The 26351-nt window shown below is 36.7% G+C and overlaps 3 protein-coding genes across 4 annotated transcripts in view; all 3 read right to left on the reverse strand.

The window, feature by feature from the left end:
- Positions 1-873: 873 nt before the first annotated feature.
- On the reverse strand, positions 874-8836 carry PHT4;2 (phosphate transporter 4;2). The gene is made up of 8 exons (XM_088967304.1): positions 8130-8836; positions 3904-4130; positions 3207-3555; positions 3073-3117; positions 2020-2166; positions 1793-1930; positions 1601-1634; positions 874-1468 (listed from the first exon to the last, which is right to left on the reverse strand). Exons 1-8 carry the CDS (start codon positions 8574-8576, stop codon positions 1299-1301), a joined length of 1557 nt encoding a protein of 518 aa, XP_088823430.1. The 5' UTR covers positions 8577-8836; the 3' UTR covers positions 874-1298.
- A 4362-nt stretch (positions 8837-13198) lies between these two features.
- Positions 13199-20915, reverse strand: PHT4;3 (phosphate transporter 4;3). Of its 2 annotated transcripts, none has more exons than XM_088972087.1 (9): positions 20373-20915; positions 19117-19343; positions 18550-18922; positions 18389-18433; positions 18150-18296; positions 15765-15902; positions 15631-15664; positions 14176-14355; positions 13199-13532 (listed from the first exon to the last, which is right to left on the reverse strand). In XM_088972087.1, the coding sequence occupies exons 1-9, from the start codon at positions 20814-20816 to the stop codon at positions 13201-13203; spliced, it is 1920 nt and encodes a 639-aa protein (XP_088828213.1). In that variant the 5' UTR covers positions 20817-20915; the 3' UTR covers positions 13199-13200. The 2 variants fall into 2 exon arrangements, with proteins under 2 accessions (XP_088828213.1, XP_088828214.1); XM_088972088.1 differs by having other exon boundaries at positions 13199-13569.
- Positions 20916-24638: 3723 nt separating this feature from the next.
- Positions 24639-26351, reverse strand: part of LOC148868885 (uncharacterized) — a 74330-nt gene continuing 72617 nt past the window's right edge. The window contains exons 9-10 of the mRNA XM_088971347.1: positions 25976-26044; positions 24639-25178 (exon numbers count right to left, since the gene is read on the reverse strand). Coding sequence (XP_088827473.1) covers positions 24945-25178; positions 25976-26044 — 303 coding nt within the window. The 3' untranslated portion in view covers positions 24639-24944. The remainder of the gene's footprint in view (positions 25179-25975; positions 26045-26351) is intronic.

Below are 26351 nucleotides of genomic sequence, written 5' to 3' on the forward strand. Positions count from 1 at the left end.
AGTCTTTTGATGGATATATGTAAGGTTTGAAGTATCGATACGTATCATCCTGTACTGTGTTAATGGATTTCCGATATGTCTCTTTAGGGGCTGTATCGGGTTAGACACTGGTTCAAAGGGTAGTTGGGTTTTAAACTGATTCCTTTAGATTGGTTTCGAAAAAAAATAAATAAAGCTTAAAAAAAGTATTGATACATGCTGATATGCCCTATGGACATATCTTCCCCCAATCAAATGGGAAAAGACAAAAATACGGCCTGTCAGGCTTTTAAAGAGACAACATCCCATGCGAAAAGACATGCCAAATGTGGCATTGGTTGTTGCATCACCCTTCACAGGCCAGAGAGTGAAGAGAGTTCGTGTAAATCAGAACTCTAGGATTCTAGGTGATCCATCATTGAAGATCGATAATTAATAAGACATGACACCAATCAACTGGTATTCATTCAAATTCATATGGATTTCTTTTTGGGTATTAACCTAAATGGCATCATAAAAAAAAAGGGAGAATGATGTTCAGCCCAGGGTTAGAATTTTTAGGCCTAAAGTACAGTTGAGGTAGGTGCCAGCTCGGAATTGATGCCAATTTACGGGCGGACATTGGTGTACAGAATAGGTGTTTTTGACATTTTGAATGTTGATAGCTCTGCAGTGTAATTCAGAAATCTGCATTAGGTCTATCTGTACTTTTCCATAAAAAAAAAACTGTCTAAAATATAGGTTAAAGTTAAAGGCCAATATGTGCTGGAATTACCCAACCCTTTGAATCCATTATAGAGACCTGACTATTATGAACCATAATTTCTCTCTCTCTCTCTCTCTCTCTTTCTATATATATATATATAACATGGGTAAAGCACTTCCTGAGATACATTTTCTGCAGAAATATATTCTAGGGTTCTTGAAAATTTCAATGCTTTGAATGCTATATATAATATTCAATCTTTTCTGCTTTTCTTTTAAACCACTAGGGTTCTGAAGTTGAATCACTAATGATACAAAAACAATGAATTGATACATATATTTTTCTTCTTTTCTTTTGAATTTAAAGAAATGAATTCCTTGGGGAGAATAATTTGTTGCTTGCTAGTTGCTACCATGCAGAGGTTGCTCCACTCTATGTTAGACTGCTCACTCAATGGGAATGGGGTCATGCTACAACTTACAACTCTTCCTCTATCTTCAATCAATTTGTCTGTCCAAATGAATGGAAAAAAATGTCCAATCAACGTGTCCACACTCCAGACTAGTTGAGATCCATCAATGGTGATTGTTTTGGGCATCTGTATTATCTTAGACTAGAAGATTCGCTCTCCTGTAGCATAAAGATTCCAGAATATGGTTGTAACGAAGTAGAGCGCTGCTGTGACGGTTAGGAAGGCCTGGAAAGATCCCAACCATTGCACAAAATAACCAGTTCCAATAGTGCTAATTATTGCAGCTACTGTTCCAACCGAGTTTGCAATCCCTGTGATTAGGTAGAGAAGCAGCAAAGAGCAGATTGTTATGACCTTTCGATTGCTTTATCATCTCATGGATCTAAACATAATTGAGCTAGATGTAATAAAATATTAACTGCAGTGGAGGTCTAGTTACATACCATGGAGAAATCCTGCATATTGAGGAGCTATATCCTGATAAAACAAACCATGGTAGTGAGATTCAAATCATGTTGCTGTAAACTAACTAAGATGATGATTGATCAAGAACCAAATGTTCTCTTTCCATGTACCACTGGCAATCTATAATCTACATCTAATCATCATAGTTTTGATCTACAATTGATGCTTACTTGCATGTTTAACAGAAAGCCTGCTTGGCTGAAAGAACTCAAGCTCAGAGCGACAGTCATGAATATGGCTGCGACATCAGCTGTCTTTGCAAAATTCAAGCAGAGCAATAATACCCCAGGCCCAATAAAACCAATAGACTGCCAAGTTTACCACACAAAAATGAAGTTAAATTTGACATTCATAGTTTCAGATACAGCAGAGCCATTTTCAGTGCTGATTAGATTACCTGCATAATCTTCCGAACTAGTGTAATAGAGTAGCCAGCCTTGATCAAAGAATCTGATATTGCCCCAGCGATGTAACCAGAAAGTGCCATCATTCCCCATGGGATGGCACTAAACCAGGCAGCTTGCTTCAAGTTCACATTGAATACCTGTATTCAACAATAGTAAGACCACCTGTAAATGACAATGAAATAGAATTTTGAACATCCACCCCTCCCATCAATTTACTGCTAAATTGGACACAACAACCAGTCAACTAGGTTTGTGCTGCAGAATCATTCAAACCAGGGCCTATGGTTTGTTTCAAAGACCATTCAACCTAAAAGTTTAAGCTGTTAGGTGAGGTCTATAAATAGGTTTTTATTCTCTAACATGCCCCTTCATGTGAAAGTCCATTGGGCTTGAAGTGTGGACAAACATAGGGCCATCCATACCTTGTGCTGAAATTAATTAATTATAATGGGGGATGAGGATCAATCACTGGACCATTTGGTCAAACAGACTCTGATACCATGTCAAATAACCATTCAACCTAAAATCTTAAGCTGCTAGGTGAAATACCTGAATACGTTTTTATTCTCTCTAGCAGTTTTTACCATCCCAAATCAGCCCAACTGAATAACTTGCCTGAATTTTCCATGAATTATTCTTCAGGTGTGTCTAGTGCCACATGGATGAGGATCAATCCATGTGGTGAAGTCCTATTCAGGGGGCAATGAGGATCAATCTATTAATTAATTATAATGCGGGCGATGAGGATCAATCACTGGACCATTTGGTCAAACAGACTCTGATACCGTGTCAAAGAACCATTCAACCTAAAATCTTAAGCTGCTAGGTGAAATCCCTGAATAGGTTTTTATTCTCTCTAGCAGTTTGTACCATCCCAAATCAGCCCAACTGAATAACTTGCCTGATTTTTCCATGAATTATTCTTCAGATGTGTCTAGTGCCACATGGATGAGGGATGGATGACAAAACACACACCGTATGTTATCTATTGTTATCACCGAAAGCACAAGAAAAAGAGAATCAATGGAGGAATAAATACGTACGGTCTTGAAATACACAGGCATCCATGAGAGAAGTACAAAGTATCCCTGCACAATACATCATGTTTCAGATTCTTGATGCAAAAATACAAGCATTGCCTTTTTATCAGAGAAAAGTATTATTACCAATTACTCACCCAGTTATTAGTAACATTAGCAAAAATAATTGCCCACGCGGGTAGTTTAGATAGTAGTTGACGCAGAGGTGGAAGCTGCTTCTTGTTCACCAGGGGTTCAGATTTTCCGGATTGAATCAAACTTAACTCTGTTTTACTGATATCATTACTTTCTCGTGGATCATTGGTAACCCCATATGCCCATATTGTGAGCCAGAGCAATCCAAGAGACGAGAAGAGAGTGAAAGGACCAGAAACTCCGGTCATTGACATCAATATAGGAGTTAGTAGCAAACTCACAACATTTCCAAGATGAAACCCAGCCATAGAGATTCCAACTGCAGTTGCACGTTCATTGTTTGGAAACCACCTAATGGTAATATAGAGAAGACAGATGAGATATATAAGCTAACTCCTGTTATGGACAAACCAATAAGCACAGAGTTTGTCATTTTGTATATTATTCAAGCTAAATACTAAAGTTCAGGTGGACTTAGTCAGTGGAACCCTATTGATACTAAATACTAACATGAATGGATGGTCATAACCCTTTGAACTATCATATCAGAGTTTTTGGATGCTTTTTAAATGCAAAGTGTATTGATTGAATCTGTTATTAGCATATATGGTATTGTATGCAGGTTTACATCAGCTAAGAGGATAAGTTATGTTCTTGTGTAACAACTTTTCACAAGTAACGATCAGCCCTTAACATTACCTGGACAATAGAGTATTCATGGAAGGCAGAGCTACACCTTCAGCCAGCCCAAAGATTGCACGAGTAGCTAATAGCATGCCAATGGAGTGATGAGCAGCCCATGGTGTAAGAAATGTGGCCATTGACCACACAGCCACACCCCATGCCATTACCCTCTTTCCCCCGTATCTGTCCACCAATGCTCCTCCAATGACTGAAGAGAAGACATATCCCCATAGAAATGATGACTTCAAATGTAAAATCCATTTCCCATATTAGCATTAGAGAAGAGAAAATTCATGGATATACTCATCAAATAAAATAAAATAAAATTCATGGATCAAGGCAGTTTAACTACAGAACTAATAACATAAAACTGAGAAAACTAAAGAAACAAATGATAAGAAGTTGAATTCCATGTACACTAGTCCTTGATATGAAATCACGTTATCCTTGTTAATCAACCATCACACAACCTGATAACTACCCCTCAAGATGAGACCCATCTAACATTTACATGCATGATTTCATTAACGGCTGTTAAAGTGTATATTCGCTTAATACTAGGATGCATCACAAGTATTCAGACCTCTTCAGCTATCCAATGAGCTGGGCTTGTTTTGCCTGAAGAACTTACAAATATCAGCAGAGCTCAGATGTGTTGAATGAATATCTTTGATGCACATACCCAATTTGTGGGAGTTGGTGAAAATTGACGATTTTTGAAACTTATCCAATTTTAACAAATCACTCAGGCCAATATTTTCTGTTGTCACTAAAAAGTAAAATCAACATTAAGTGGATTTGAATTCAACTTGCACTTCTCACTAAAAATTGGCAAAAACCATGGAACCACATACAACTTTATATATGTCTAAATAATATCTATATTTTATGTCTAAGATGTAAATAAGGTGACATGAACCCGAGTTGCAAGTATGAATTGCATTTGGTTGGAGTGCTAATCTATTTGCACTAATGAAAAACTATGATAATGCAAATGATTTAGGTGCAAATTCTGGTTTATTTTTTGTTTAAATTTTACCTTATTATATTTGATTGCAGTACAAATTAAGTAAAATAAAACCTGTCAGTAGAATAAAGTAAAAACCCAAAACAAAATTAAACCACAATTTTCATGATTCTTTTCGTTTGCATTACCATGCATTTGTATTAATGAAAATAAACACTACAACCAAATGTAGACAATGAACATTTGGCTTTTAAAAATATAAATATCATATAATATGTATTATATATTTGAGCATGACTCATGACCAAGGTTCAAAGTATCAACAAGTATTGGCCCGTATCGACTGATACGTATCATATCGGGAGCACCCCGATATGCCCCTATAGAGGGTGTATCGGGGTTCTGACCGGTTCAGGGGTAAAAGAGCCTTAAACTGGCCCCCTGAACCAGTTTTGAAAAAAAAAAGGGCCGATATGCCCCTACCAGCATATCGGACGTATCGATATTTAGAACCTTGCTCATGACCCAGTAACTAAATTGGTCTTTTCTGATCCGAATCTGACAAATTGTTTATCAGCATTTGGAAAGGTAGATACCCAATAGGCCAATGCATTAAAAAAAAAGTTACCAAAACCAATGAATAAAAAAAATCCTCAAAACATGCCGTTTAAGCATGGTTTTAAAAAATAGCCCGAAAACGAAACCATTCTAGCCACCGGTTTCTGGTTGATGGTTCAACCGCCCAGTCAAACAGACAGCTTGTTCAGACAACAAAAACTAAAAAAATAAAAATGGCCAAAAAAGCATTGAATGGATCGATGGTTCAACTGCCCAAATCAACCAATCATTAACTAGTTCAACGGTTTTTTATCAGAGAGAAAGGTTTGAGGTAAAACAGAACCGATTGCCTGAATGAATCCCCGGTCAAATGGTCCAACCTTACGGATCAACAGCGGTTCAAAAACCATGCGTCCAGGTGCAACTGTGCAAAAAGTCTTAAATGGTTGCATGGTTTTAGGCTCTTATTTGCTTGTAGATTGAAAATCAGAGCCTCGTCCAAGTTCTAACCATCCCATGTACCACGAGATCCTAGACGTATTGCTTTATGGCCTATTTGGGTGGGGTCATTTTTTATTGAGCCGCTTTGGTTGAGTGAAGCTACTAAATTAAAACAAGTTTCCTAAAAAGTCTCGGCTAAATTAAAGCATAATGGACTTTCCAAGCTGTCCACCAAATGTAGCCTCCAGGCTTTTCGTGTGGGACTTACTACCCCTCAAAAAAGGCTTTTCGTGTAGGGCCCACCTTGACAATAAACACGCTGCCAAGTGCCAAACGGGCACTTCATCAAGGGTGCAATTTGGGCCGGTGCCACGACCACGAGCAAAAACTACTAATTAAACTAATTAACGTGCCTACAAAATAAAACAAGTACAATTAACGTGGTTTCGTAATCACTAATCAATTTAGGTTTAAAATTCAGCTTTTCAAGACAATTTTAATTTTCAGAACGAAAAAGACGGTCTTGTCGAGTTCACACATTTGCTGCGATTTTCCATCGCTGATGTATTCGTATTGTATTTCACTGAGGGTGGCGAGGGAGTGCACTCTGTCTCTTTCTTATGCACAGAGAGAGAGAGAGCTTTTTTTCGTTTTCAGAACCCAGACTCTGTTTCCACTTCTACAGAAAAAAAACTGGAACGATGTTATAAAGAACGAAAAATTATATTTTCAATGAAAACGATAGACGGATAATAAATAATTTCAATGAAAAATCATATAAATACAATACAACCGAGAACCCACCAACGCTCCAAATGCACATCTCACCATGTCAGTGGGAGGTGTTTTCATACATGATTGGATATGCTGTGGGGCGTTTTTGGGCACCTTTGTGGGGTGTAAATGTGAATTCGATACAACCATCCTTAAGCCAAACAGGGGCCATCAACTGACCATTTGGAATTATGTGAATTCCGTATCATGTGTAATCAATGATTAGGCTTCACACCAGTTATAAAATGCATAAAGCCCATGATCTTTTAATCTCTCAATGTGTGCCTTTGTAATTTATCACTGATGTGGAACACTATTATTGGTTCAACGGCCTGTTACACAATCAATTAATCAATAATGGTCTTTTATAGTATGTGTTTGGTTCTGTTTACATTAATTATATCTATATGTATTGATGCAATAGGGTGTTAGGTGTTTATTGTCACTTTGCTGATGTGGTGCCTAATGGTACGATATATCATAAATGCTCTCATTAATTGCTTTTCTCAATTTTATAATCACACAAATACAAAATGTTTACTAAATAAACATAAACAGAACCAAACACCCCTATAATCATTTTCATTCTTTTTGACTCCGTTTGGAAAGAGTGCAAAAATGCCGAACCCCTTGCAAGCAAAACTCAACGTTGAATGCTCCATTTGGGAAGAGTGCAAAGAGGCTAGAGCCCTTCCAAGCAAAACTCAACGCATATGGCATTCGGCTTTACATTTGGGGATGTTAAATTCATGAGAAAATGTTCTTAGTGTGTGACTGGATGTCATCTTTGTATAGTGTAGAATTAGTTCTTGCAATCCCATTGTGAGTGGGGAATTCGAATTCATTCCTCACAGCCCTTTGAAACCATGTATTGAAAATATCTTCCCATCAATAAAAATTACAAGTATAGATGCATGGCTGCAAAAAAGGCTGTAAAAATTAAATCCAAATTTGCAAGTAGAAACATGAGACCAATACATAAAAAATGGATACAGACTTTGTAAATGTAAAAAAAAAAAAAAAAAAAAGTGGATTTCAGTCTTTCAAATTAGAATTGATGAATACAAAACTAAAACAGTTTCCAATTTCCTTTATTGTATATTTATTTTGGCAAAAGAGAAATTAGAATTAAATTAGCTGCTTATTATAACGTTGTCTAGGGCGAAGAAATAAATCCCTTAGCCCAATCTGGTGGAGTGCCATAGAAGAAAAGATCTGCCTAGCCCCATATTAACTATAGAATGGGCTACAGCATTTTTGTCCCAAGCGGAGCCTTTGTTATTTTTACATATGGAAAATAAATAAAAAAGAGAGAAAGTATACACTAATTTGTTGGTTTTGTTCACCAAAAAGGCAAAAATAGCCGACGGAAAATATAAAAAGATTGAAAATCATCAAGAAAAACACGAAAAAAAAAAAACGAGAAATGACAAAAAAGAGGAAAAGCAAAAAAAAAAAACAGAAGCAGTACAGAAACTTCTGACAAAAAGCTTGTAGTTACCTGAACGATACCCAGGAAGGAGGTGCTCCAACCATGTCTGGCCGCGAGAGGAACGATAGCAACAGACATCACAACTCGGTCTGCATTACAGAGACACATAACGAACGCCACAAGAACGACCACCTTCAACCTCTCCGGCACGCCAAGAAGCCAACCTTCGCACCCTCCTCCCACCAAGAATCCTCTCTCAACTCCCTCCGCCCTGCACCTCGTAAGCCCTCCTCCTGTCGCCTTCTTGTCCTCTCCATTTCTCAGCCACTGATCCGCTCTCCTTGTCTTCTCCTTACCATGTTGGGATTTCTCCCATGTGATGATGGCTCTTGTGTGCAACTGAGAGCGAAATCTCAAATGGGTTTTTCTAAAACTGACCAAATTTAGTTGAGAGTTGGATAAACGGGAAGAATAAGGCACCAGAGACGTAGATTTCGTCGGCGTTACCACCGCCATTAACGAAGAAATTGTTTATGGATCTGATGAGAGTCCCCTTGTCCTTAATGGGTAGTTGCAGGTTTAGATGAATTTATATTGTTTTTGCTTAGCGTTTATATTGTTTCTGGTGCGGAAGTTTAGGTGAAGAAAGAAAATTTTGATTTGGGTTTCATATGCGTGTGGGGTTGGTGGCGGATTGATTAGAAAACGGTGGTAAAAACAGGGAGTTGGTCGTGTTAGGAGTTAGAACTTGGACTCTTCTCCTCTCCTCAGTCTTTGGTGTTAATATTAATGCACAAACATTTAACAACCAAAAACAAGGTGAGTTACTTAAAACTCACTTGTAGTTTTCCAACAACTCCTTTAGCAACCCCTGAATTTTGACCTTTACAAAATAACTGCCTCCACATCTTGAAGAAATCATACAAAGTTACCCTTCCGTCAGTTTGAATAGAAGAGATTTCTTATATTTTTCATTTAGACATGATAATAATAAAAATAATGAGATTTGGTTAAAGAAAGGGAGGAAATGGATAAAAGGGGGTTTTGTTTGAGAATATTTTCTAATTATTTATATTTCTTTCAATTGATAGTTTCATAGGATGAAATCAAACCTTGAAGTTTCTGGCAATCATAAAAACCTCCTTTATAGTTTTACTTTAGTAAAAATCTCTCCTAGATTTTTAAGTAACTCGACAAAAACCTCCCTTCCATCAATGACCTAGATGGAAAACATCAACTTTATGAAATTACCCCTAAAACATCATTAAACCCTATCTATTGCAACGGTCAGTATATTCCATTCTTGGAATATTCCATCCGTTTTAATAGCAACTGTTCTTCACTGGAGGTTATTCTTGACTGAGAAGTGTTCTCATATTTCCATTTTGAAGCTCATGTTTTCAGCAACTGTTCTTCACAGCGGTTTTCTTATCTGATACCTTCCAAGGAAAATATTAACATTCTGATGCCTTTACAGGGGTGCCTATATAAGAGATGGAGATGCCCATCAGATTTAGATATCTATCAGAGTTTAAAAACCAAGAGTGATGCCTTCTAACTTTATGATTCTTTTAATGATATTTGCAAGTTATGGATATATCCATTATTGTTGCAGTGCAATCAAATATGCACTAATTCGAATCTATCAGGGTTGTACACGTTAATGGTAGCATTCAATATAAATTTTGCTTCAAGTCGGTTTTAGAATTCAATATGTTCTAGCAGCTGAAATGGAGAAAGAAACAGAACAAAATTATGCCAAAGTTAGAGTTCTCTTCAGTAGGACATCTGGCCTGATCTCAACATTTTCAGAATAAAATCATGTATGTGCACCCATCATTCAGCTGATCCTAACACTTTCATTGCTACCATTTCTGCCTTCTAGGGTCACAAAGCTCAAACTATTCATAGGGGTGCTTCTATGCCTAGGCTGGTGAAACTCTTTAAACAGCAGCCAATTCTTTAATGAATATTAAGAGATTGCAGTGTTGGACTTATGGAACTGAAAATTATCTCAGATATTCGTAACTGGAAAAGAATTAATATTGATAGGAAAAACATTCTTTAGCCCCTTTTCTTTGGTATTGGAAGCTAGTTAACATTCTAGGTAAAGAAATATAAAGCATTCAGCTATCATCAATTTACTCCATGGAATTTCATAAAATCATAATACCTCTTATTTGGTTTCTGAAAAATTCCCTATAAATTATTCACAGATCAACTGCCAACTGAGTGACAAATTTATAGCTGATTGAGAAATCAGCATACTAATTCATTCAGCAATCCACCCTAACATCAGAGAGATGGGCATGGATATGTAAAGTATCTTGAAGATAACAAATGAGATCTATTAGACTATGCAAAATATCTTTGCCAAAGAGAGGAAGTGTGCAGGTGCTTGTCTGGCCATCTCTTTATTCTTATCTTAATTAATGATGAAGGGGAAACATTTAATCCTTATAATTGCCTTCCTAGAAGTGAATACAAATGACTCACAGTGATACATTTATACTCAAGAATGGTTTGGAAACCTGTGTATAGAAAATTCTGGGACTAAAACCAGTTGTCTATGCATCTCTGCACAGGGCACAAAACAGGAATTAGAAGAATATAGTGCTTGTCCTGAGGGGCTTGTTAGAGCAGAATGCCATGATAATTGCCATGGTCCAAGGAAAACATCTTAACATATATGCAAATTTAGCAATTCTACTTCAAATATAACAAGAACTGTGGGACAAGAGGATTTAGAAAATAGATACACTAAGAAAAATGGGATATAGATACAAGGTAGAGGAAGCAGAGTGAAAAACAAATTATAACAATGACTAATTACTTGCTCTTGGCTGAATAAAACCAACAAAACCTAAAGGAAGACCGCTCACATTCACACCATAGAGGATATAGATACAAGGTAGCTTCCTTGACTGGTGGATGGCCAACCATACCATAGTGGATGGTTGGCTATAGGAACCTCAGCCAGATGATCAATACCACCCTGTTCCCCACCATAAGTATCTTACATCATCCTGGGGCTAATGCCAATGAACAATGAACATTAATTAATTCTGTGTTGAAAACATCATTCCATTAGCACAAACAGCTGCTGGCTTGAAGATTTTTTATAAGAAAAATGCTATGTAAAAACATGGTATATCATTCAACAGGTTTCCGTCTTGTGTTTGAATGATATATTGAAAGAGCTGAGTTCCTCGGTTCCTCCTCTCCAGACGGTGGAGTTTAGGGATAGGAGAAGATGATAGAGGAGAGGAAAAGAGGACAACAGGTCAACAGGATATTTCAGTAAAAATATGAGTTCAGAGATAGGATAACAGGTCGACAGGGTTTTTCAATAAAAATATATACAAACTAATTTATAAAAGGGTAAAATGGGTATTTCAAAAAAATGATGCACCGGTTTACCGTTTTTCTGGGTCATTGACAGAGGGAGGTTTTTGTCAAGTTATTTAAAAATCCAAGAGAGGTTTTTGCTATAGTGATGAAACTATAGGGTTTATGATTGTCAGAAACTTCAGGGAAGTTTTTTGCATTTTATCCTTTTTTTAATACGACAAGGTCATACTAATGAAAACGATCAGTTTGTATAATTTAATCCCTTAGGGAGATTTTTGGAGAGGTCAAATTTCAAGGAAAGTTAAAACAGCTGTCAAAATCCATAGGAGGGGTTTAAGTCATTTATAAAAAGAATAACAAACATATTCATACGTGGCACCACGTGGCTGATATGCTCTCAGGCACCAACGATTCCACAATAACTCATAAAATGATATCATCAACTTTTTAATTACAAGGGAAAAAAAAAAGATAAATTCTCAAGGAGAATTACTAGAAAACAGCAGGTTTACAATCCTCCCAGGCTCCCACAATGCCTACTGGATTATAATCTTTTATCTCAGTGCCCATGAACGACACAGCATTTGGAACCGCATATCTGGAACATCTCCTTACTCGTAATTTATTATTCACGGGGAGATGTAACCAATGCACGGCTGCAACGTGCTGTGAGGAGTGAAATTCGAATTCTACGGGAAATACTCCAATTCCAAAGATTCAGGCGTAATACGGTAATACTATACTCCACAGGCTGAGAACTGAAACATTCAGATGGGGAAAGTTGGGTAAGAGGGCTGAGTGGTTAGGAAAACGTCAGCATCAAGAATACCAACATCCAATCTTCCGTTCCGCCTGCTTCACCTACCTACCCAAAGCGGCTGAGCCACAAGGCAGGAAGAGGATGCCAAGATGGCCAAATACTGAGATCCAAGGGCTAAACAACACATTCTATAGTTGAGACGTGGACAATTTGGTGGCCACGACTATTAGAGTTATAAACAGAACCTAACCCAGTTTAATGATCACCTCATACCCGGATAATAGCGTTGAGATTTGTTAATACTTAATAATTAACACACTGCCTGCAGCAAAGAAAAGCCAACCAAAGGTTAACACAGTCATAGACTTACAAAGATTAAACCTTGTACTCCCACAGGATTATCCTTGACCTCTGAATTATATTTTTTTTTCCTGCTAACCTCTGAAAAGCAAAAATTTCAGAACTCATAGGTCAGTTCATGTGCTACCGAGTGTGACCTAGGTTTTGGCAGTTGCTAATAAAACCTTAGACAGGAGGCTGACAATTTGGATGACATGGTCAGATGACCATATACACCTTGACCTTCCTCAAAAAAAAAAAAAAAAAAAAAGATGATATGCACCATGTATACATGCAGCAGCTTATCTAGTATCACATATAAAACAACGCATCATATTGTGAAGCCTGAAAAGCCATTCTCTTACCAGCGGTTCAGTGGCCTTGCTATGGTCTTGAGAAACACATCTTAGCTTAGGGGGTTCTTCAGTCCAGTTGATGATTTTCCAACACTGTAACATCTAGTTCCAAGAGATTGCTATACATTTTTAAAGAGAGGGCAGAAAGTGGCTTGTAGACAACATGCCAGGAGTTGGAAATCCAAAGCAACATAACGTGGTTATTCTTCTATGATTTGGATAAAAGGTTACTTCAACTCTTTCTTTGCTGTCTTATACCTGTCTCTTCAAGCTGTGCTATATTTGGTATGCATTTGAAAGTAGGTCAACTATATAGCCAAAAATAGAAGAGATGTCAGGAAAAGCTGCAATTCTTCCCTTTATATACAGTACATATGGATGAAATCCTCATTGGTTTCATACTCCAACCGTAACAGTTGTCCAAAAAGAAAACAAGGGAAAAAGGACTAACAGTAATCAACATGATAAACTCCTGAAAACCAAACGGCATTCTTTTATCCTCCAATGCATATGAGTGCTGCTGCTTGGATTCAGCTGAGTACATCTGTTCAAGTCGGGTAATTGTATCACGTAAGCATTCCCATACCTTCCTCAGTACTTTGACCTTTTCTTGTAGAAAACTTTTATTGAGAAGTCGCCAGTATGTACAGTTCCATTCAGTTAATACTGTGCAAAGGTTATCCACATAATCTGCTTCAGGAAACTGTTATGCAAATATGTCTTAGTGAACTTCGCTTGAAACTTGAGAGAAAAGTTAAGAGTTAAAACCTCTCAAGTGCAAAGCGAGATGCTTGTTCAGTGACAACTGATAACACGGGAAATTGTGACTTAAGCAATATGACATTTTATACACTATGGCACAGTAACTGGTTTCATAAATAGGGTAGATTGACTTGGACAATAAGCCAAGTGACCTTTCTACCATATGATAATATCTAATATAGATAACAATATGCAAGGTATTTGTTTCAATTTCAATATGCAGTATAATCTGCTAACCTTCTCTCTTTTTCTTATGTTTTTATATTTGTGAATGTGAACTTTATAGGATAATAAAGAACTCAGATTCTGCTTAAAATTTCTATACTTCATCAAACAGGGAAGATTTAAGAGAGCTTTGCCACGTGATCATCTTTTTTATCCTTAAAATTCAACTTCAGAAGTATTTTCCTAGTTGAGTCAGGGATGACGCATCCACCTCAAAGGAGCCAGCTATCATCAATTAATTCCAGGGACCCCCCACGAAACATGTACAGTTTATCTTGCTACAAAGTACTAGGGTTCGGCAGTCAGTAGAGGTACCACTTACCAGTTTCATCAAAATTAACTCGATTTCCAGTAGAAAAGATATCCCAAAAGAGAGCACTGAAGAAATAAAGGAATGCTGTGAACATTAAAAATCCACGGAAAGAACCAAATAGCTCAACAAAGAAACCAGCTCCAACTGTTCCAATGATAGCAGCCAATGTTCCAGCAGTATTTGACATTCCTGATACCAAGAAAGTAAACATTGCAATAGATTTCATTTTAAATGAACCGTCAACTTCTTCCCTAATAGATTTCAAAATTCAACAATAAATTTCGTATTCATAACTTGCTTATTCATTTGAATATTCTGGGTAATTTTAAGGGATCAAGCCTGTTATGTACCTGTGTTCAAGAGGGATTTGACCAGCATTGTATTTGTTTTCTCTCTTCACATATAGATTATTTTTTTCTGCCTGTGTAAGTTGCATATGACATGACCATGTATTTCTCTTTGCATGACTACCTATTCTTATTTTGGTTATTGATCAGATTTGGAGTTTTCCTCTGCTTTTTTTAATCAGTTTGGATTTTTCCTCCACTTGTCCATGGATCAACTGATTTCTAGAGAAATTAACATAGTATGACCAACAATACATGCATTCTATGCCAAAAGAGAAATTGAAACAGCTAATCACTTGCTAGATCATTATCCAGTCTACACTCTACACCAAATAGCTGGGATCAACATTGAATAATGACCTTAACAGATGCCTTGTCTACCATGTAGTCATTTGTTGCAAGCATCTCCGATCTACCCCTCCCCCACCCCCCTGTCCAACCTGTTTCTGACACATGAATGAATCCTGTAACCAATCTAGATCATCCATCAGATAGAGGAACCTCTAAATCAGTCAAGTGGTCATTCACATAGTTCACAGAATTACTACCACCAAAGTCCAACTTTCTATGGAGTTTTTCCCAGTTTATAACATCCATTCAAGCATCAGTCCCCAGACTCTCCACGTAAACAGCATCTCAAACAAAGATTACTTATTTCCCAAAGAGGAAATCCAAGAACCAGAAGGATTGGCTACCAATGGCTGAACATTTCTGAATAAGATGTTGTATAACATTTCTGAATAAAAAATACATCAGCCATGTTTATCAAGGGGCTATACAGTGGGAATATACAGATTATGAGTGATTAGTATTACTGTTTATAGCCAAGGTCTTTTTCAGTGACAACTGATATACCATATTATCCGGCTAATTTTTTTGCCTAAAAGATCTCCCTTGATGATAGCCATCAAGTGACAACAAAATTCCCGATGCACCAGGAATTTGAAAGGATCTTTGGTTCTCTTTCTGAAAAATCTTTTCATGCCACGTGCATACATGTTTGTGACTTAAGCAATGGGTACATAGAACCAAACCCTATAGATTAAAGAACCAAAAAGGATTGAAATATATCACCAAAATAAATAATGAAAAAATAGAAAAAGAAGTTCGATAATACCATGTAGAACACCCGCATACTGTGGAGCAATCTCCTGGTCATGGTCATAAAAGACAGGCAAAAGATTAGGGGGGAAGGGGGAAAAAAGCACGACATCCTCTTACTTCAACCATCAATTCTTCAACAATACCAACCTGAAGGTTTACAAGGAAACCAGAATGGCTGAAAGATTTCAAGCCAACAGCTATTGTAAGCCAAGCAGTTGCAATAGTCGGATTTTTCGCAGTATTAAGACCCAGTAGAGCAATACCAGGACCAACAAAACCAATTGACTGCATGGGAGGGACATTTTACAATGTTATTATTAATTCCATGCGAATACATTAAGCATGTTAATAAAAATTCATGATTGAATGGACACATGCAGAATTCTCTTACCCTTTCTTTTTGCAGAGCCATCTCTCCTGTTTCCTATGGCCTTTTTGGCAAAAGAAATTTGGGTAAGACTAATTCCTCCTAAAACTAGAGTTTTTTGTTGAAAGGTGGTGCATAAGAAAAAAAACAACAAATGTTCTACAGAGGAGACCATCTTGATCTCATTCGTCTCATATGTTCTACCCTTGCTTAAGTCTGGATCTGCTACACACGGTTGCCACAGACAACCGTACCTGCAATCAGTGTGTGATAGGAGTCCATAACTCATGAAATTCCACTTGTCTCCAACATAAGGGTCTTTGCAAATAAACAATGTATACCTGTCACACAGATTGCATGTAGAGCAGTGTGTACAGCAACTTAGTAGTGAGTCTATTATCATCTACTAATCCCCTGTCCAAGTGTCACAGGCATTTGTCAGCATTCCTTTTCCTACTTTAGTTTTTCTTGGTTGCTATCAGAAGATACAGATACTCATTTATGACGTCATGCCAATTTTTTCTTCCTTCCTTGTACAAGAAGGGGAAGGATGATGTGAAGATGTTTGAAAGCAGCTAATGTGAAGAAAACTCGTGTGCAACCTAGACTCATCCAGGGTGGAGATGAACTCAAAAATCATTAAAGGACCACTGCTTTGGTCTACTCAGGGCCTATAGTTAGAGGAACTTCAGCAGGGTAGAGATTCTCTCTTTAACTAGTAGGATTAAAATTTGCTAGATCTTTTAAGTGCCTTTCTTTGGTGGAGGGAGGAAACTAAGTAATAATAAGAAGGCTGAGTGAAGAGTGCTCCTTGGAGATCACATTAGAGAAGATAGTTATTCTTAACCTCCAAGCTGAATTCCTCTTTTTTGTGGGTCCCAAACCTGTTAACTTGGCGGAAGATGAATCATGAATTGGTCAGACATGGGACTAACAGGGAAATGGTATGGTGGTCCATCTGCTGCAATAAGTTTTGGCCTGTTATGTAATTTGATTTACCCTTTTTCTGGTCTATTAACAAAATCTTTGATTCGGTTATCAATCAAGAAATAGACACATCCAGAAAGCTATGAAGAAATTGAAAGGACAAACAGATGACATGGTCTTAAATCATTCTTCATATCATCCTGCCAAACATTCAATGTACATAGGAGAATGAAAGAAAGATGAGAATAACAAATTGAGAAAAATAATAAGAAACCATGATGATTCCATGTCGTGAAAATAAATATTGTCAGACAATAGAGCTGCAAAGACAATTTATGAGAAGTCTACTCTTTGAAAAGGAAGACTTAATTATAGTAAAAGAAAATCTCATTAAACAAAAAGAAAGGAAGAAGAAACTGTCTTAGGTGATAAGATGTCACAAAGCTGAACTAAAACCAACAATACCCACCCCATCCCTTACAAAACATCCTCTTTACGCAACTAAACCAAGCCAACCAAGCAAAACAAGGAAAAGACCTTCTACACTGAATCCCCTACCAGATTCCTTGACGCACCCGAAACAGACTGGCTTCTCAATCAGAGAACACAAAACCCCTAAAAGCCTGGAGCATCCATTATATCTCCACAAAGAAACCCCTACCATCCTTTCAAAAGGATGTTTTAAATTCATAAATGGATTCGTACTCCTATTTTCCTCCAAAGATCTATGATTATAGACAGTGCATTACAACATACAAAAAATACTTGACTCATGGAGAAGCTTAAATATAAACATTTCACAACTTTTGCCCATAATCCCTAGGGAGTGCATTTTGCCCCCAAATTAGAGGCCGTTTGGCACGTCTTTTTGGGAAGATCTTCTGGTAGCTCTGACAGTTAAAACATACATTGAGCTTTTGAATAAAGATATGAGCAGCCCGAAGCTAGTTTGGCTACTGTGTGTCTTTCTGTACGAGAATAAAGCGAGAAAGACATGAAAAGCTCCATTTGGAGCTTCCCAAAATCAGCCCAAAATGGACTTCTTGCGTCTTTTCAGCGCACCGAGTTTGGCGGCTAGATCTGTTACGCACCAAACGGAAAAAGACCACGCGGAAAGACGCACCAAACAAGGCCTTAGATAGCAGAACCATGTAGTTATTAGTAATTTGTCCACACTTAATAGATATCATATTTTGTCTAATCCTCACAAATAACAATATAGTAGATAGATGAGATACCTGCATTACTTTGCGTGTAAAAGTGACACTTTTACCATTCTGAATCAGCATATCCGACCAGACACCAGAAAAGTATCCCAGAACTGCCATCATAACCCATGGAACAGCACTAAACCATGCAGCTTGTCTGAGGTCTACTCGATAAATCTGTTTCAGGGAATTAATATTAGTTCTCTTTACAGCCATGCATCCTCTGCACCCATCAAATATCATAGTTGATGGAAACATTGAACCCTTACTGTGTTAAAGTAAATGGGCATCCATGAAAGCATAACAAAGTATCCCTGTATGTGTGGAATCAAAGCAATTACAGAATTAGACATAAATAGATAAATAAACACAAATAAGTAAATAATAACTTGGCTTCTCTATGAGTAATAATAAGATGCATAAGCATTACCCAGCTGTGCATCACATTTGCAGATATGAGGGCCCATGTGGGCATCTTTGAAAGTATGCGCTTGAAAGGGGGAATCAGTTTGAATGTCTTTGAATTCTTCACTGTGGAAGGCATTGAAGATTTTTTACTCGTATTCAGTATGTACTCTAATTCAAATTTTGATATTTGAGGGTGGTGATCAGGTGTGCTTGATGTTGCAGATATCCATACTAAAACCCAAAGAAACCCAGATAATCCAAAAATCACAAAAGGGCCAAATACACCTCCTTTTGACATGAGGATGGGAGAAAGTGTCAGTCCAATCACATTTCCCAGCTGGAATCCAGCCATTGCAAGTCCAACAGCTTGGGCTCGTTCTGTTAAAGGAAACCACCTGAAAGAAAAGTCAGTTCAAACAGCTCTAAAATCTAATTCTAGGCAACTTTTTAATTCAATATAACAGAGGTCAGGTTTTTGAAGCAAACTATCACAAATCTAAAAATAACAAGGACTGTGACTATATTGCTAAAAATTCAACTGGGAGTTCTAAACATTTTTTATCAGATGGAGTTAAAAATATTTCAATACCTTGAAATCATATTGTTCATACTAGGAAGTGCCACACCTTCTGCAATGCCAAGTAGAACTCGTGTGGCAAGTAAGGCCCATAGGGAAGTTTCTGCAGCCCAAGGAGTTAAAAAGGTAGCTAGAGACCATAAAGTTACACCACATGCCATAACTACCTTGCCACCATAATAATCCACCAGTGCCCCTCCAGCTATGGGTGACATTAGGTATCCCCAGAGAAAAGATGACTGCGATTAGTAATTGGTAAAGAATCAGGGAAAAGCCAACGTGCAACTATGGAAGTGTTAAACATGACACACATTGGCTACTAGTTCATTAGTAACCAATGAATTTGCAAGCACAACTTTGGAAACTATGCTCAACCTATTCCCATGGAGCTTGATCAACATATACCAATTTGGCTAGCCTTGTAAGGTGGCTGTCTATCCTTACATGCATCCAGAAACCCTTTCAATGGTCAATATGTCATACAATTTTTGCTTAATTTAGTCGCACTAGCTACCAAAGAGAAATATGACTAGGAAAAGACAATTCCCAAGAAGAAACGTGCATTAGCACCAAGAGACTGCAAAAGTGGAAAGCCATAGTGATAAAAGACTGCTTTAAGCAGAAGATGTTTCCCATCATAACATTCACAATTCATATCTAGAATTGGCAAGAGCCGTGCTGAGCTTTGCCCAGCAAGATTCAGGCTCCTAAACTAAAGTCTATGCCCGGGCTTGGCTCAAGCTAATAGCTCATGCACACCTGAGCTCGTTTAGGTCCATATTTTGGAATAACTGGATTAAAATTTGTATACAAATCGCTTGTCCAATCTTTTAAGCATTTTTTATTCATATATTATATATTATGAGATATAAGAAATAGGTGCAGCCGGTAATTAATATATCAGAAGTGAATATTGAATCCATAAATACAATTTATTACTTCTGGTACTCATTTTCGAATTACTTCTTTATGACTTTGCTAATTACAAAAAATAATAAACAAATAAGTAGATATTTTTTATTAGTAACTTGCCAACATCTTAGTAAAACAAATAAGTAAGTATTTGTTATAGCAACAGTAAACTTAGTTCGCCCTAAGTATATCAAAATACTTGGTAGAAAAGAAGATGTCACAAAAACATTAAAAGAAAAAACAATTCCATTTGGTATAAGTTTTTCATCTAAAACAAAATTTGAGAACCAACAAAACCTTGCACGATTTAAGTAACAACAAAGAAATTTATAAGCCAAAAAAGAAAGTCAAATTACTTGAACAACGCCACCAAATGACCTGCTCCAACCATGAGCCAGCGATAATGGAACAATAGCGACTGACATTACAACTCGATCCGCATTACAGAGAGCCAAAGCTAATCCAAGCATAAAAACAACCTTAACTCTTTCCGAAGTGATGAACTCGAAGAAACTCGGCGCTTGCAATTCATTCTCATCGAAGATAGAACCACTTGGAAATGACTGAGCATCGTTCGGAGAAACCCGAGCTCGCGTTGAAAGCAAGCGAAGGGCAGGCGCATCTCCTCGAAGCGGAGTGATCGGAGAACTCCGAGAACCAAAAACTTTGAAGCATTCTCCCTTTTCCAATAAACGCGAAGATAACAGACCATTCCTAAACTGCTCCCGGCCTCTGTTAGGGCTTTGGAAGTTCAACGAACGAAGAAGAACTGATTGATCGAAAGAAAGCCGAAGACTCATCGTCTTGCGCAGAACCAACCGCCAAACTCAGAAAACAAGAGTAGTCGGAAGTTTGGTCATTGGTGAAGTGGCGGAAGGCGTCTGCTGGTGCTGGATAATAAAAAAGGAAAGGAAAGAAAATCATTATTATACGTGCCTTACTGGTTTTGGGTAAATTACCTAAAATGCCCTGGCGTTGTCGTTCTTTCCCGCCTTGGCCTACGAGTAGGGGTGGGTTCGAGCCGAGCCGAGCCGAAAAATAACAGGCTCGAGCACGGCTCGAGACTATTCTACGAGCTCGAGTTCGAATTAGGGCTTGGTTTGAGTTTGATTTTAAGAAAAAAATAATTATAAAAATAAAAAATTATATATCTAATTTTTTATTTAATATTTAAAAAATTAAATTTATAATATTTTTATTATATATATATTCAAGCCGGCTCGTGAGCCTGACGAGCCGAACTCTAATAGGCTCGAACTCGGCTAATTGCCACTCGTACTTATGACTCTTTTCTCATTCCATAAAAAGACAAATCCCTAGACCTGCACAAACAAAAAATCGCCAGTTGCGGCCATTTCATGGTCAACCAGGACTAGCCTTTGTTCCCTTGGTTCAAGCTAACATCAGCCCAATTAACAAACCGGTCAAGTTTTGATCAAGTGTGTATAACCCGGCTAAGTAAAGTTGATAATCGCAATGAACAACATGAGTCCAAATGTGCTCCTCATATAGTGCTCTTCACACCAACCTTATAACACATTCAAGCCAAAAATCAAAAGAACATCTCTCATTCTTGTATTATTATTCATGGGAAGATGTTACCAATAAACAATGGGACGTACCTTGATGTAGATTTGAAGCTTGTTCCAGGAGTAAATCCCAATTCCAATAACATATGGAGCTATCAATGGGCCTATCTTAATCGATTTTATAAGATAGGCTCAAAACCAAACCAATTATTAATATCATATTAGATCAGATTATACTTGACATTTATAATTGCTTATGATAATAACGGTTTAAAACTTATACACACATACATACATATATACACACACTAGCAGGCCCTCATGCGATGCACAGGATTGGACTAAAAAACTTATTGTTCTATGGAGCTACACAACCCGAGGGTAGGGATGACAATTTTCTTCATCCTCGCCAGGTACCTAGCCTCCCCGATCAAGCGGGGATGGGATGAAGATTGCTTTAGCGGGGATAGGGTGGGCATAGCATTAATAGGAATATTTGATTGGGGACAGGGAGTGAAGTCCACACCCCACCCCAACCCTAATTATATATATTAAATATATGTGTATATATATCATATTATTTATGATATTTATAACATTATTTATCAAAATATATTTAAAATATTATTTGCATTTTTAAGTTTCCTTTATTTTAAATAAATACCTTTCTAAAAACAAACATTTAATTAAAAAAGTTCTGGAATTCATGTCCCCGATGGGGAAGCCCTCTCTGACAAGGACCGGGAATGTAGGCTAAAATTTTTGATATGGATTAATTAAAAACTCGAGATCGGGATGGAGAGTATGATCCTTGCCCTGAACCCACCCATTGCCATTCCTACCCTGGAGCTCATCCCCTAAACCTATAACGCCCCTAAACCCATAAATATAGTTCCATTGATTATGGTAATAATAAAATTAGTATCCAATACTTATGGAAATTATTAAAATTTTCCAATTATTTATTTAAAAAATTGGAAGTTTTATAATTTAAGTTTCGCTAAATTAAAAAAATCACTAATTATTGCTAAAAATTATAGTAAATATCAAAATTACTGAAAATATAAAAAAAAAATTATATTTGTTGAAATTAATTCTCCACTAAAAAATTACTAAAATTTTTAATTATTATTTAATAATATCATTAAATATTAATAAATTGACCAAAATTACTGAAAATATCAATAACTACTTATTGCTAAATATTACTGGTAATTTTCAATTATTAAATTTGTATTTATTAATATTTTAATTAATTATTAATTTTTTAGTAATTATTGATTTCAATAATTAATTTTCAAAAAATTCTGAAATTAAATTATCAAAATCAGTAATTTTCAGCAAGTAATTCTTAATAATTAAAATTTTCAATTTACCAAAATTACGAAAAATTATAGTTTGGGTGTTGACATTTATTAAATAATATTCATTAGTATCTGTAATTATTGAAAGTATAAAAATATTTCACAAATTAATTTAACTACCCAAATTAATTTAATTAATTAATTTACCCACGTTTTTGGCTTTTAGATGGTTTATAATACAGATTAAGAGGTGTTTTAGGAGGAATTTTAGATGTGAGAGATTGTTTAGGAGAAATTTTAGGAGGGGTTGAGTCAATTGGTAACAAGAGAGAGAGAGAGAGAGAGAGTGTGTGGAACTCTAGTGAAAAAGAGAGGGCTGCCACGTGACAATATAGATTAAAAGGTGTTTTATGAAGAATTTTAGGTGGGAGAGATTTGGAATGGCACTCTAGTGTAGAAGGGAGGGCTACCACGTGGCTACATGGGAATAGGGATGCAAATGAATCAGATTGGATTCGAATCTGACCCGACATTGTTCATGTCCGATCCGAAAATCCAATCGGATCTGATAGGACTTGATCTGAATTCGAATCCTATCAGATCTTCGGATTTGATTTTATCCAACTTGTTTCTTTAAAAATTAATAAATTATTAGAAGAAAATTAAAATATACCAATTAAAAAAAAAGCAAAAAATGCAAGCATTTTTTAATTATTTTCATCATACATATACATGCTTTTTATAAAAATGCAATATAAATAATATATTTATAAATAAATAAATAGCACATATATATATATTAACACATTGGATCGGATAGGGGTGATCCAAATCCGATCTGAAGATCTGAATTTGATCAAATATGATTGAATCTTGAATCGGATTAAATCATAATTTGATCCATTTGCACCCCCTACATGGAAGGGCTAAACGGGATAAGGGAGAAATGATAGAGGTTTAAGGAGAGAAGAGAGAAGGGAAAATGGGAGAAAGAGAGGGCTGCTGACGTGGGACTATATCATAAGAGAGATCAATCATATCAAGAAGCTAACTCCCACAGGAAATCAACTGCTTATATGTTGATAAAATAAGTGTTTTAACCAAAATTATGTTATATATTCTACGTATTTTATACTTTTATACATGAAACATAAAACATAACAAAAATAAGGAGACTTTTATATATTATCAATTATGGTCTTAATCCACAAGAACAGTCTCAACCCAACAAAACCATAGAACCAGAACTAATGCAATCAGGACAATGGATTTGGATCTATCGGATAGAACCCAGAGATCACATCTCCGCCCCACAACAAATATCCGCCGTGTATTGGGAACATCTCCCAATGATAGCATCATCAGGACTGGTACTATCATCGGGAGATGGTCCCAGTACATGGCGGGGGTGTGCTGTGGGGCAGCTCCCTATGGGGCGGAGATGTGAACTCATAGACCCAGCCCGTTGACAGCTCTAAGTACATAAACAAACCCCCTAACCCACCCAATCCCCCATGCGCACACAAAGTCACAAACAAGCACAGATGAGCTTAATACGCAGTACAGATGAGGGGCTAGCAAATGAAAACTCTCCAACTACCTCTCAAGGGAGGGATCCGAATTTAAGCCCCCAAGGCTCAAACAATACATTCCTTTAATCAATTCGGATCTAAAGATTTTTGCAAGTATAATAGTTTTAAACTAAAAGGGTGTAGGTCAAAATCAAATTCAAGTGTTCCAACAATATAGTTGAGTGAAAATTTGTTTTTCAGTTAGATACGAGAGAATACGAGAGAAAAGTGGGATATATTTCTTTTTTCTGCCCTTATATTCTGAATTGAATACTCAGAAGTCTTTCTTCAACTTAAGAAAATAACCAAAAGATAGGAAAGGCAAAAATTACCACGTTAGTCATCAGTAACCCAGAATACATTATCATGGGTGTGACATCCCAGTCATTCTCTCTTCAACCAGGAAAATTCACATCTTTCCAAAGCATGTCTGTTGATTCCCACAACAGCAGATAGAAATTCCCGAGTACTACATACACGGGCAATCTAGCCAACAATGCCTGCCAACAGAATGAACTGCCAATCTATAGCACCTGGCTCCAATTTACAAAATTTATAGCTGTGTCTAGACCTTCTGCCAAATCAATTGCTGCTCCAATGTAAGTTGGTGGAGTTAGTTTCAGAAGATTGGTCTTTGCTTCCTTTGGCAATTCCAAGCCTTCAATAAATTTTTGTATGCTCTCTTTGGTTACTGCCCTTCCTCGGGTTAGTTCCTTCAGTTTCTCATAAGGTTCTGGGATGACATATCTTCGCATCACCTAGAAAATGAGAGAAAAATCATGGTATATTTGAGAATGAGTTTCTAACATAAACACTGAACAAAAAACACACAAGGAAAAAAAGGAGGCTGGTTTGATATGCGCTCAAGTCACAGTGATCCAAAAGTTGAGAAATTTATGTGACAACAATGTTTCTTAAAGTATGATTCTAGTCTATAGGTCTGCATGATGAATAGTGAAAGACATCATCCCTAAATGTGCAAAAACATGGATACATGAGCAGTATGTTCTAAAATTCAATAGGTTCTAGGCTTCTAGCAACTATATCTTATAGACCAAAAAATAGACGTTCACATTCATGCAGATGGTGAACAATACTTTTTGGTCTATAAAAATGTTGGCCAACAATTATAAGAGTTACCTTCTAGACCATTAAAAGGATGAAAACTATGTTAGTAAGATAAAGCTCAGAAAGTCAGAACCAACCTGGGTTTTGGGTATATGTTGAATCCTCTGTTTTTTAAGTAGTAACTGAAAAATATCATCATCATCATCACCCATGCCTCATCCCAACTATATGGGTAGTAACTGAAACATATACCTCTACTAAAACTGAAATGCGTACCAGTATTTATTGGACAACTGTTGGTTGTAATACTGACATGCTTGTTAACTACTATTATTATGGAAATAGTAACCAAGGAAACAATAAAAAGTCACACATGAAAAAGCCAATGCATCCCATCATATTTAAATGGATAAAAAATGGTACCTGGTTATAGATGACCAGGTGTTAAGTAAATTTTACAAAAACAAGGACAGTATGAGATGCTTACAGTCTGTATTGGTTCAGCAAGCACCTCCCATGACTGCTCTAAACCTTCAATTAAGCGAGGTTCATTTACCTGTGGTCCAAAGAAAACAACTGAGATCACACAGAATATGCGCAAAGGTCTCATTAAGCATTAAAATATGAAAATTTCAAATCTCAAATAACAAGATCCAAGATGTTATTCTCTCCCACTAAAGTCCATTCCAAGAGTATCAAGCTTACATCTTTCTTGTAGAAATAAACATAAGTGATACATAATGACATCCAAGAGAATACAAGTGAGAGCAACTGCATCAATTGGATGCTAATTAATGATTACTATAAATTACACAATCAATAGAAAAGATCACTGCATCTAAACTAATAGGAATGGCAGGGTC

The sequence above is a fragment of the Nelumbo lutea genome, chromosome 2, assembly GCF_056320005.1.
Source record: "Nelumbo lutea isolate HS-2025 chromosome 2, American lotus-T2T, whole genome shotgun sequence".
NCBI lineage: Eukaryota > Viridiplantae > Streptophyta > Magnoliopsida > Proteales > Nelumbonaceae > Nelumbo > Nelumbo lutea.